General features: G+C 38.6%; 1 protein-coding gene across 1 annotated transcript; it reads right to left on the reverse strand.

The window, feature by feature from the left end:
* Positions 1-12408: 12408 nt before the first annotated feature.
* On the reverse strand, positions 12409-13326 carry OR9G1 (olfactory receptor family 9 subfamily G member 1). Its single transcript, XM_060608000.2, has one exon. It carries the CDS (start codon positions 13324-13326, stop codon positions 12409-12411), a length of 918 nt encoding a protein of 305 aa, XP_060463983.2.
* Positions 13327-13854: the final 528 nt, after the last annotated feature.

Here is a 13854-nt window from a genome sequence, read left to right on the forward strand (position 1 = left end):
GACTTAAGGAGATACCATCTACAAATGAAAGAGTGAAGAGTTTAACACCCTCAGCCGATACTACAGGAGATCCTTCTCTGTGATAGGACTGCGAGATGTGGTCAAGGTTATGGATTTTAGGGTAAGGGATATCAGAACAGGAATCTTGCCTGGCTAGGGCAGGTGATGGGAGTTTTTGAGTCTCAAAATACTCATTTCAATGAGATGCATTTAACAATAGGAAAGCTTGAGTGATCTTGGGGGCTTATTCATTTTTTTAAGAAAATAGTTCTTGAGCCCCAGGTTCCATCTGAGCATTGGGATATAGCAATGAGGACAATAGGGCTGACCCTTATTCTTTGGAGACTTTATTTAGAAGGGAAGCATGCGTAATAAATAAGTGTAGAAATATTTTCAGTTAATTTTAGAAATATTAAGAATATAAAACTGGATGGTGGAGTGGAAATGAATTGGGAGAGGAGCTGATTAAACTTAGACAGTGAAAGGAAACATTCCTTTCAAGTTGTTCAAAGTCCATGAGAGATGGGAAAGTCCCCGGGGTTTGGAAGGTGGTGACATTTGAAAAACGGCACAATATACGACCCCAAAATATGGCATTTTGGCATATTTTTCTTTTTCATTAATGTTGTAGCATGTATCATTACTTTGTTTTTATTGACAAATAATATTCCTTTATATAGATATACCGTATTATTTTACCCATTCATCAACTGATGTATATTTTACTATCAGTAATTTTTGCCAATTATGAATAATGCTGCTATGAACCTTCCTGTAGAAGTTTTGTACAGACATGTGTTCATTTATAATTGCTGAGTCACATGGTGTATCTATATTTAACATCTTGAGAAACTACAAAACTGTATCTCAGATTAGCCCTGCCATTTTTCAATCACATCGGCAAAGTACATGCATTCCAATTTTTCCTTATTCTAGTACAAATTATTGTTTTTTTTGATTTTAGCAATCCTATCGGGTGTGAAGTGGTATAATTGTGGTTTTGATTTACATTTTTTTTTTAATGCTTAATTTATTTTTGAGAGAGAGAGACACACACACATACAGTAGGAGCCAGGGAGGGTCAGAGAGAGAGGGAGACACAGAACCTAAAGCAGGCTCCAGCAGAGAGCCTGACATGGGGCTCAAACTCGTGAACCACGAGGTCATGACCTGAGCTGAAGTTGGATGCTCAACCCACTGAGACACCCAGGCACCCTTGATTTACATTTTCTTAATGACTAATGATGTTAAGCATCTTGTCAAGTGCTTATTGGCTATCTGTTTATCTTCTTTGGAGAAAAATATTCAAATCTTTGCTCATCTATTAATTAGTTGTGGTTTTTTTTGTCTTTTCTTTGTTGAATTGTAATACATCTTATATTCTGGATACAAGTCTTTGATCAGATATACGATATGCAAATATATTTTCTAATTCTCTGTTATCTTTTTATTTTTTTCATGGTCTCCTTTGATGTACAATAGTTTTTAAATTTCATAAAGTCCGATTTATCTTTTTTCTTCTTCTTTGTTCTTGGTGTCTTATTTAAGAAACCATTGCCTAACCCAAGTTCATAACAGTTTGCTCTGTTTTATCCTAAGTGTTTTAGTTTTAGTTCTTACATTTAGGTCAATGACCCATTTTGAGTTAATTTTTGTATATGGTGTGAGATAGGGGTCCAACTTCATTCTTTTGAGTATGCATATCTAGTCCCAACAGCATTTGTTGAAAAGACAATTTTTTCCCCACTGAATTGTCTTGGTACCCTTGTCAAAAATCTGTTCATCATTATATGTTTCCTATTGTCCTTGTAACAAATTACTTTACGCTTAATGGGTTTAAACAACAAAAATATATTATCTTGCAGTTTTGTAGGTTAGAAAGAAATCCAACATGGGTCCAAGTGGGCTGAAATCAAGAGGTAGGCAGGGCTGTATTGTTTTCTGGAGGCTGTAAGGGAGGATCCATTTCCTTGTCTCTTCCAGCTTCTAGAAGTTGCCCACATTCCTTGATTCATGGTTTCCCTTCTCCATCTTCAAAGTCAGCACCATTGTATCTGTATGGCCAGTTTTCCATAGTTACATCTTTTGGCTCTCAACTCTTGTCTCTTTGTACTTTTAAGGACTCTTGTGATCACATTCAGCCTAGGTGATTATCCAGGACTATCTATTTTTTTAATCAATTAATTAGTTTATAACAAGATTTAATGTACATTTATTCTTAACATATAGAACATACAAAGATTTTTTACTGACTAAATGATATTCATTAAGCCAAAGGAAAAGGAAGAATTTACATGAAGTTTTTTTCTCTACTTTTTTTTTAACTACATTATCTTGAAATATGGATGTGGATTCTTAACACTGAAAAATCTTTGAAGCTGTGTTTTTTCCTTTTAGTTGCTTTTTTTTTCCTTTTTTGCTTGTCCTGGTAACAGTTTTATAAATCAATCACTATGCAACCATTTCTACATCTTGAGATTCATGAAGCAAGTTGTGGTCAGCTGCTCTCTTGAAATACAGCATGACTTCATACATACAGAAACTTGTACATTACCCTCTTTTCTTGTTTTTATTTTTGTTTTTGTATTTTTTTCTTGTGTGTGTGTGGGCAGGGGGGGACATATGGCCCTAATGAAAAAGAAACTAAAAATTCCATACTTAAAAAAAATGAAGGTATGTTTAACGAACAACTTGTATACACATCAGAGCCAATAAGCAGTAACAAAAATTTTTTTAATGATTATAGGAATTGTGAAGAACTGTCATGTAAAAGGTCAATGGGTAACAGACATGACAACAGTGGTGAGATAATCAGGATAATCTACTTTAAAGTCAGGTGATTTGCAACTTTAATTTCCACTTCCATGTAATCTAACATATTCATGGATTCCAGGGATTAGACCATGGGCATTCTGGGGAGACTTTCCCCTACCTACCAAAACCAGAGTGTAAAGATTTATTTCTGGGTTCTCCATTCTATTCTACCGATCTTTATGTCCATCTTTCTGCCGGTACCTCGCTGTCTTAATTACTGTAACCTTACAGTAAGTTTTGAAATTGCTCTTAGCTTTTCTCTTTAAAGTAATTCTTGGGGCCCCTGGGTAGCTCAATCGGTTAAGCATCTGACTCTTGATTTCAGCTCAGTTCATGATCTCATGGTCTATGAGACTGAGCCTCAGGTTGGGTCTGTGCTGTCAGCACAGAGCTTGCTGAAGATTCTCTCTCCTTCTGTCTGTGCCCCTCCCCCGCGCACGCTGTCTCTCTCAAAGTAAGTAAATAAACCTTTAAAAAAATAAAATAAAATAATTTTTATCTTCCTTCGGCCGCCCCATATACTTTAGTTCTCTTCCACAGTTGCTTCTCTTTGTTCAAACTTGCATATAAAAAAAATTAGGTTTTCTCACTTGAGATCTTCATTTCCTTATGAGCGCCACGTCCTGTAATATTTATATTAAATATATTGTATGCTTTTGTTCTGTCAATCTGTCTTATGCCAATTTAATTCTCAAGCCCAGCCCAAAACCCTAAAGTAAAATTTTGCCTCTTCTACACAGTTTTCTTCCACAATCACAGAAAGAGGAGCCTTTGGCACATTTATCATAAGTCCCAGTGAGACAAACAAATTGAGAATCAGAGAGAAATTTCAGAGTGGAGATCAATAGATTAATCCATCTGGTTATGTCAGGTAGCAAAATATGTGATACATCCTAAGTCTTTTAGGTCTAAAAGCCTGGGACTTAACATTATTCTCTAGATTTTATAACTAGCCATGTACAATGTTTAAAAAGACACATCCCAGCTTGATATCGTTTGTAGTAATAATTCTCAATTTTATCACATTCAGAAACTTCCACTTTAAAACAAACATTTAAAATAATTTCTTTTTATGGTCTTAAAATGAAATTTATAATTAATATAACCTATGTACAACGTATGTGTGTATATGTATATAAAATATGCCAATTCGAAGGTAAAGTGATAAAAAAAGAAAAGTAGCTCATAATGTAACTCTGATAACAATTATAGGATTTATTCCAAAATAATGTGAATTTCAATATGTAAATTCTGGAACACTTGGTGAAATAGAATCATCACATATGTATTAGTGATTCAGATATCAAGAGTGACATTTCCATTAGTGGTAAGATTTTTCTGACAAGGTGAATAATTCTTGATAAAGTTCCAAACAAAATTAATGGCAATCTTCCCTCAATTTTGAATTCTTAGGTGGGTTGACTTATAGTAAAACCTTGCAAAATATAGTGTATACTTGTAAAGTGGGGTAGATGTCAAACTGACGTAATTATAAAGATCTTTTTTCAAAGCACAAATGTCCATGAAGACACCAGATGTAAAGAGTGGAACAGTTGTTTTGGTTGGAAGTTCCCCATACATGCAAAATATTTTCATCCTTGTCTGCCGCTTATTATATAGGGCCTGTGATCTTTGTGACAGTCAAGAATCCAACCACACATTTCAAAAATGTGCCTTAAAGGATGTTATCACTCTGGGAAGAAACTCCACTCCACAGCTTTGTATTTTACTTTGTAGACTTTTGTACCTTTTTTTTTTTTTTAATGCTTATTTATTTATTTTTGAGAGACAGAGAATGCAACCAGGGGAAGGACAGAGAGAGAGACACACACACAGAATCTGAAGCAGGCTCCAGGCTCAGAGTTGTCAGCACAGAGCCCGATGTGGGGCTTGAACTCGCAAACCGTGAGATCATGACCTGAGCCGAAGTCAGAGGCTCAACCGACTGAGCCACCCAGGTGCCCCACTTTGTGACTTTTGTAGGATTCCTCTGGGAAAATGTGAAGAAATGGAAAATAACTGGAGAATATCTGAGTGGTAAATTTCCACTTTTCATGGGCCTACAGGGTTACTGGGGCCACACAGAGATAAGAGCCCATTAAGATATAAATTTCATGAGAGCAGGGATTATTGTCTGTTTCATTCATTATTATATGCTTATAACTAGAATAATATCTGATATATAATAGACACACAATAAATATTGAATGAATGAATGAATGAATGAGCAGCCCTGAGTTGGAAAAAGAAACAAACCAAAAGAATTGCTTTTCTGGGTGGCTTCTAAGAAATCTCGGTGATGTTATTCTCACTCTTTATCGCTGGAGTCTGCCTGCCGTTGCAATGTTGTGAATCCTCCAGGAGTTGCAATGTGTTGCCAAATGTTACACATTTAAGGACAGGAGCTGTAAACAGATCTACTCTGCATGCTGATGCCAGTGCAAAAACAAGTAGGGCACACGTTTCCTTGGGTAGAGAGACCGGCCTGAAGAGTTGAGTTCTTTTTTTTTTTTTTAATTTTTTTTTTCAACGTTTTTTATTTATTTTTGGGACAGAGAGAGACAGAGCATGAACAGGGGAGGGGCAGAGAGAGAGGGAGACACAGAATCGGAAACAGGCTCCAGGCTCCGAGCCATCAGCCCAGAGCCCGACGCGGGGCTCGAACTCACAGACCGCGAGATCGTGACCTGGCTGAAGTCGGACGCTTAACCGACTGCGCCACCCAGGCGCCCCAAGAGTTGAGTTCTATTTTCCCGATCAGATCACAGTCATCTGGCTAATTAATTGCTAACCAGCTAACATGTTATTCTTCCTAACTAAAGTTATGCTTTCCTATTATACGGTAAAGCACGTATTTCCGCCTGTAATTACTCGAATATAAAGTGTGTGTTTAGAGAGATCTCCTTGAATTCTTCTCAAAAAATGCCATCTGATGCTATGCTTTGTTAAAGCATTTCAAGCGGGAAGAAATATGAACTTTTTTGGATGCCCTTGGCCTTCAAGAATCTCTAATAATCTCTGCTACTTCATTCTGTTGCCCCAGTAGCTGTGTAGATACTAAGAATGTTTTTCTTTCCCTTGTCCTTTCTATAAATGCTGATCACCCTTTTTTTTTTTTTTTTTGGTCTCATACTAAGATATGCTTTTTCTTCCTGTGAAGTCAGCAGTTTCAGAAGCTACGATAGGAAGGTGGTGAAGATACTTCAAAAGAGGCTTTTTCTTTAGCATTTATGATATCTTAGTATGCACATGACCATTGCCCTGGTTGTGAGGAACAAGAGAAAATTTCCATCTACCTCTAACATCTGGATCAGACAACTTACCTAAAATTATCAGCGACACCGTCATTTCCACGGGATTCAAATTGGCTGGCCTCAGGCACTTTTATTTCGCTTTCCGAATCCCCAGAGTTGTAGACTCCTGTAACCTCTCAGGATTTCATAAGCTTGAGAAATAACGAACAAGACAATTAAACAAAATTGTGTGTTGACAAATTGGGTATTATTTAATATTGGAGAATTCATTTTTTGAGACTGGGATTCCCTGGTGAAAATGTAATCAGTCATAACTTGCATTCTCATTTTCTCTTGACTTGAGTAGAAGATAAACTAAGCCTATATGTGGACATATATTACATATAAAATATATATTAATATATATACATCTGCATATTAAAGCACCTATGCTCAACAATACTGATATTTTTGTTAAGTGTTGAATACCTTTCTTTTGTCCTTCCAAATCCATTCTCCATCTTTTTAAACTCCTCTTTTGCTCTAGGATACTCAGCCATATTAACTGTATCGGTGGGCTTCTTTGTTGTCTGTCTACTTCATGGATTTAGCCAGCGGTTATCATTGGTGGGGAACAGAGTGAGGTCCGAGTGGTTTTCTCCAGTCTTCGTTCTTGCAAAGATGTCACAGTGGGCTGCATCCCTAGACCTGGATCATAACTCCTGCCAGGTGACCCGTTTCAAAGCCCTCCCTCCATTACTCAAGACTTTTCTGACTTCATGCAAAAATAAAAAAGGTGATAGATGACTCTCAGAAGTTACTGGTTTTAGAGTTAGTACACTATTCTTTGGGAGTTCCTTATACCATGTGCATTTCTTTGTAATAATCCCTTTGTAAACCCTCCCCAAATTAATCAGTTTATGTGTCCATCTGTTACTTGCCAGACACTGGTCCTAAAAGTGGTACCGGGAGATAATACAATTGGGATTGGGTTGTTCATGTATTTGAAGGTGGGACAGATAAACCCATCGTGGTGGGAAACGGGACAGTGGTAATCTATTGCATTTAGTAGCATCAAACTTACTTCAGTGATCACCAGTGGCATCGTGGAAAAAAGGACAGGCAGAGGGCAAGGCATTTTTTCTGTGGCACAGAGGCATGCAAATAGACATCATAAATATCACGTGGTGCTTTGGCTTCTGCTGCAGTTTAAACCTAGACTATCTAACTAAAACACAAACAGGTAGCCGGAAAGCCATAGTGCAGTGAATAACTCTCAGAGACAAGATGGCAGGAATTTCCAAATACACCACAAACTCTAGGCGGTAACCACGTATTTTGCTCAGACATTCGTGGCAATGTCTCAAGGATTAGGTGGTTCTTCAGATGTGAAGCATATGGGAAACCAACCAAGGTGAAATTTGTCTTGCCAATAAAAGTATTTTGTTTTTACTCGGATAAAAACTATTTCGGGATGTTCTAATGGGGAAATACAACTTACATAATTCTCTGACCTAAGCTGGTTTACAGCCACTGAAAACATTGACTAATGGTGAGGCACGGTTACTCTGAGGAAAGCCCCTGAAACTGAGCCAAGGTTTACACCATACATCTTCTTCCAAGGCTTCTTGTGAATGGCTTGCAGCCATTTACGATGGTAATCCCACATTAGGAAAACAGAAGTACCCAGATCTTGTGTGGGATGTTAGATATGGCTCTGAACTGACACTAATCTGCAGAGATGGAAAACACCTGAGGTACATACTTGCCAGGGACGGTAATTCAGACGACGTCAAAGATAACTTTGGCCTGAATGCATCTTTCAGTAGGTCCAGGGGAACTCGGTATACAGCTGATCGTTATTTACCCAGACCCAGAAATAATACTGTTACAGATATACAAAGTGAAACAGAATCCTCATTTTAGTTACATTCGCTGGCTCTTGGAATGAAGGTTATTAAATCAAGATTCAAGGGTCAAGTAGAAGCTGAAATTGCTCTGCTAAGTCAGTAAACAAAATTTCAACCTGAGGGGAAGTACAGAGATTAGTGTTTCCATCAAAGACTTGGAAGATACATGGGGGTGGGGATCCCAATTCATTACTCTTAAATCTCTCTCTCTCTCTCTTTTTTTTTTTTTTTTTTTTTTTGGTCTGGGGGGAAAGGGATTGAGAATCTGCAAGGTGGAGATCATGAATAAGCACGTTACAGATAGACATTTGGAGATAAGATGCAGAAAACAGTAATATTCCCCTTGCGAAATAAAATGGAGGGAGTCAGTTTGCATTAAAAACAATTTGGAATCCTTGGCCGCCTCAGTGGCCCAGTCGGTTAAGCGTCCGACTGACTGCAGCTCAGGTCTCAAGATTTGTGGGTTCGAGCCCCGCCTCAAGCTCTGTGCTGACATCTCAGAGCCTGGAGCCTGCTTCAGACGCCGTGTCTCCTTTCTCTGCCTCTCCTGCACTCATGCTCTGTCTCTCAAAAATAAATAAACATTAAGGAAAAAAATTGTATCCTCACAAATCTGTACTACTGAACAGGCTCACCCTGGCATGAAGCAGATGTCGCCTTTGAGGGATAAACAGTGTGTTTCGACATCACTGAGTTTGTGGGAGAGCCTGAGAGGCTGGTTGGTTTCATTGTACCTGCAGGTGATAGATTTTGTTGGAAGACGTCGTAAACCCCTTGCGTTCACACATATGTACATGATTCTACCCACACGTGCATGTATTGATTGGGAGGCTGCCACGAAGCAGGTGGCTGCCGTGACATGCTCTGTGAACGTTAGTCCACTTCTTTCTCCACACACTCCAGTTTCTGCTACACAAGCCCTTGCACAAATGGCCAGAGCAGCTGGAATGGCTTAACAAGATGGCTTCTTCACCAAGACTGATTTGGCTACTTCCTCTGTTAGGTATCCCAAATGCCAACAGCAGAGATCACAACTGTGCCTCTGATATATATGACGTCATTTTCTGGGAGGATTGTGAATCACTTGGGTAGCAGGGTGATTCGGTTAGACTGCGTCTTCCTAATCCAAAAGTATAAAGTTAATGGCTTTCTTTCCAGGAATAATCACATTTTGGGAGATTTATTGGCTTTATCCACCCATTTCCTGCCAGTTTTTTTTTTTCTTGCCAGCACCTGTAGATGTAGCCTTTTTCATGAACATGATATGTCACCAAACATTGCCTCTACCAAGAAAAAAACATTAAATGGCAAAGGAATAGTAACAATTTCCTCCAATCCACAGAAATAGTTGGCTTTGCTTTCTGCCCCAACATTCGGAAGCAATTGTCCTGATCAAATCTTTAAAAGGCTAGATGAAAGCTCAGTCGTGGTTGGTAAGGTGTCCTCGCCTGTTTTAAAACAGCGGCCAGTAGATGGCTTCATTTTTCCCTTATCAAGAATGTACATCTCTACGAACCAAGGGGATGAGGTTGGCACGGTGCCTGTGGTGGCCGGGAAAATGAGCCTTTCAAACTCCAAGTATAGCAAGTAGAAGGTCCTGGCTGAAATACCTTCCCTCATTTGTATCAAGGTCATGCTCCCCACAGACTGCTCCCTGCTGATGACCGAACACAGCAGGGATACCAAGGTAAGACTGTCTTTCTTAGGCACTGGATGCCTTTGATGGCTAATTTTGGCTCAAGTACCTCCTAGTAACCTTAATGAGCTTATCACAGATGGATCTAGGTCTAGGATGCCTTTTCCTCTCTTTCCTTGCCTCTCTTCTTCACTTGTGTTCAGATTTGCCTTGTTATTTACTGGTACTTCTCGCTTCTGTCTCCTTGCCATTTTCCCTTACACAGGCACACCTATTTCCCCTAATAAAATCCTGGGACTCTTAATTCTATCTCAGTGTTTGCTTCTCGGAGGGCCCTGACTACCACTACTTCTTTTACTGTGGCATAAAATAGCACACAAGAATTTAATTTCCCTACTCATAACCTTATACGCAGTATATTTGGAATCAGCGTCCACAAGGGTGGAATACCCCAAAGGAACACCGAAATGCCCCAGAGGATTTAGTGTTATATTTCATAGTATCCCCTGGGCCTTATCTTTCAAAGGAAAAGTACTGCAACCAAATAAAAAGAAGATGACCAAAGGCTCAGACCTAATAGGAAGAAAATACAGACAGCTTATCCGCTCTCATCCAGCTGAGGTGTTGAGAGTGAATGAACCAGAGTAATGCAAGAAGTGAGGTAGAAAGTTGACTCTTACAAAATATTGGATTTATTAAAATGTGTTTATCTAAATAATACATCTTAGAAAGCACTTTCTTTTAAACTTCAAACTTCACTTGTGATTTGAGTAATGAGACTCCCTTAGGAATACATAGTGTAATTATAAGTTACTATGGGAGATTTTGAATGTTTCACAGTCATGAACTGCAGATGAATCATTCCCTCTGTGATTAAAAACCTTCCTGCCAAACTTAAAAATATTCGAAAACGTTTCCTGAAACACCAATGCCTCATATTTAATTACATGTGTATTATGTGTATAATTACATGTGTATTTGTATGTCTCTCTAAGATTATTCCTAGCTATGCTTTACCTTCTTACTAGGGCCTTACTGGTGTCATTTAGGCTTGATTCTGGAGTTGAGATACTTTTCTGTACACATTATGACTCTACAATTAGGCCAATGAAAATTAACGGTATCTGGGTATACCAATTACATTGGTAATTATTTGGAGAAGAGGACTTGATTGCTTCTCCTAAAAGGATTAAAATAGGAGTTCTTGATAAGGAGTTTGAGCATTTTTATCGTAGTTAAAAATCGGGATTTGTGACATTAGGATGTCTTTGTTTTGTTTTGAGAGAGAGAGAGAGAGAGAGAGAACACACACATGCATGTGAACCTAAGTGGGGCAGGGACAGAGAAAGAGGGAGAGGAGGAAACTTAAGCAGACTCCACGCTCAGCACGGAGCCTGACACCGGGCCCAATTCCTGAGATCATGATCCTAAGATCATGACCTGAGCCAAAATCACGAGTCAGAATTTGAACTGACTGAGCCACCCAGGTGCCCCAACATTAGGATGTTTTAAGAAGGCTGATTACTTCAGTTTTACTTTTTTGAACTAATGTTCTCTGGAATGATGTATTTTCTAGCTTGCCTTGATCAACATGAAACAACTGACTTTCTGTCACTGTAATACACTGATCAGATCTGTCTTAATATGGTTTATAGGAATTTTACTATTTTTTGTGAGAAATAGAGATCTTTTAGACAATGAGAGTCTGAGTTGGCATACATAGCTTTCCATTTTAGAACACTGTCCAAGTCAAACATGTTGGATCAGTCTTTTCTACTCTGCATGGAGCTCTTACATTTTGGGGGACTACTTGCCAGAATTTCACTTTCTTGCATTTTTATCTTTACCACTGCTTATCCCAGTAGAAACAAGAATATATTCGTGTTTCAGCGACATGAGTTATATTTACACCACCTCACTTTTAAAAAATCAAAATTAGATGCAACTCATCATATTTACCCTTTTGCTTTATCACTACCTGTGTGTATCACCCGTACAAGTCTTTAAGTAGTGGGTAGTCATAGACTTTTATTTCTCAAATCGGTTCATCTTACTGTAGTTATTATTCTTTTTCATAATAATTGTGTCTTGATGCTCAGGATGTCACAATTTGGGTGTAGAAGTCCTTGCAACTTCACCCTTGTAAAATAAAAGAGGAACTCTGGTAGGTATACAGAAATTTACAAAAATCGTATCTATGGAAACTTGACTGGTTTTTCCTTAACTGAGGGACACATGTAAGAAACATAGATTGGGGAGGCCTTGCTTGCTGAATTTTGTTGTGCCAAGTTATTTCATGGGTGACTCCAGATCGTTGCACTAATGCTTGGGGGCAAAAAGTACATATATAAATGCTTAAGAAATTCTGTTAAGGGAATAGAAAGTGATAATTTTAACTAATTCATTGTCATAGAAAGATACTAAAAATTAACTTAGCACATTTGTTCCTGTTTTTAGAAAATAAATATTTAGATACTATTCTATATATATCAATCAGCCATAAATAGTCTCATGCTAACGGAGAGAGCTGTTTTCTCACATTATGAAAGTAGAGGAGAGTTTTTGTTTTTAAGATTTTTATTTGTTTTTAATCTAGAGTAACATGAAATTCAATACAAGTTCTTATATTTTATGTTTAAATTCTGTCTCCTAAATTCCCCTAATTTTCTCTAATTGTCATGTATCAAGGTGCAAATTCTTTAACTTGCATTGTGAGAATTCTTCATCATGATGGAACACAATGGCAGCTCTTCTTGAAATATAATACCTGATCAACAATTGTCTTTGCATCTCCTCTGAAAGAGAGAGTCTTGATTTATTTAATGAGTTTATCCAGAGCCTCTTTCACATCCTTATTTCTCAGGCTATAGATCATGGGGTTCAACACGGGGAATACCACAGTGTAAAACGTAGAAACTATTTTGTCCCTGTCCAAAGAATAGCTAGACTGGGGACGAGAATAGATGTAGAGAATGGAGCCATAGTACAAGGTGACAGAGATCAGGTGGGAGGAACAGGTGGAGAAAGCTTTGAGGCGGCCCTGGGTGGAACGGATCCTCAAGATGGTGGCAACGATGAACAGGTAGGAAGCGAGGATGAGCACTGTGGGGGTGATGACATTGGAGGCCAGAAGGAAGTAGAGCACAGTCTGGTAGCCATCTTTTTTGCCACAAGCCAACTTCACCAGGGGAAGCAAATCACAAAAAAAGTCATCAATGACATTGCCACTACAGAAGTTCAAGGCAAAAGTTCTTTTGGTGATAATAGAAGAGTTAGTAAAGCCACCAAGGTATGAAGATACTACCAAAGATGCACATAGCTTTACGGACATAGCCTGAGAATAAAGCAATGGCTTTGAGATGGCCATGTAGCGGTCATAAGCCATGGCAGCCAACAGGTAACACTCACTGTATGCCAGCCCAGCAGAGAAGAAGAACTGACATACACAGCCAGCAAAGGAGATGCTTTTGTCTTCAGAGATGCAGGTCATGAGGATCTTTGGGGTGTAGACAGTGGAATACCAAAGATCCAGAAAAGATAGATTCCCAATGAAAAAATACATGGGTGTGTGCAGCTGGGAGTCTTTACAGATCAACACTATGAGGGTGGTATTTCCTACCACAGTCAGAGAGTACACACCAAGGAATACCGCAAACAGGACCAGCTGCATCGTTGGGTCTGTGGTGAAACCCACCAGGATGAACTCCGTCGCTGTGTGATTGCTTCTCTCCATGGCTCACCTAAGAGGAGAGAAAAATAGATTTCAGCTTGCATTATTGTGCTGAATAAATGGAAACTATACCGAATAAATAAATTATATATACTAGAGTTTAATTTTTAATTTTCATTTTTTTTTTTTTAAATCTCCTGACCATTTCTCTTCCCTGGACTCCAGACTCACAGATCCAAATCCCTACTTAACATCTTTTACAGGAGTTATACTGGAAGTTTCAAAAAAATACTGAATTCCAGCAGTCCTTCCTCAGTCTGTTTTGCTCTCAGACTTCTCCACTGCTGTGGAGACGTAATGTAAATGGCGTTATCCCTTTTTAGGGAAAATCAATTACTACTCTCGACTCTTCTCTTCCTTTTACACTGTAACCAACTAATCAGCAACATCTTGATTCTACCTTCACAATGTATCCAGAACCTGAAGAGTGTTTCCAAGCTCCAGTGGTTGCTAGGCTAAAACCACTCTGATCCCTCGTGGGTGTTACCACAGAGCTTCTAATGGTTGCCCTGCTTCCTCCCTCCTTCCATC

The sequence above is a fragment of the Panthera onca genome, chromosome D1 (assembly GCF_046562875.1).
Source record: "Panthera onca isolate mPanOnc1 chromosome D1, mPanOnc1 haplotype 2, whole genome shotgun sequence".
NCBI lineage: Eukaryota > Metazoa > Chordata > Mammalia > Carnivora > Felidae > Panthera > Panthera onca.

Coding starts and splice junctions, on each gene's coding strand:
- OR9G1 (XM_060608000.2), bottom strand. CDS start 13,326: ATGGAGAGAAGCAATCACACAGCGACGGAGTTCATCCTGGTGGGTTTC.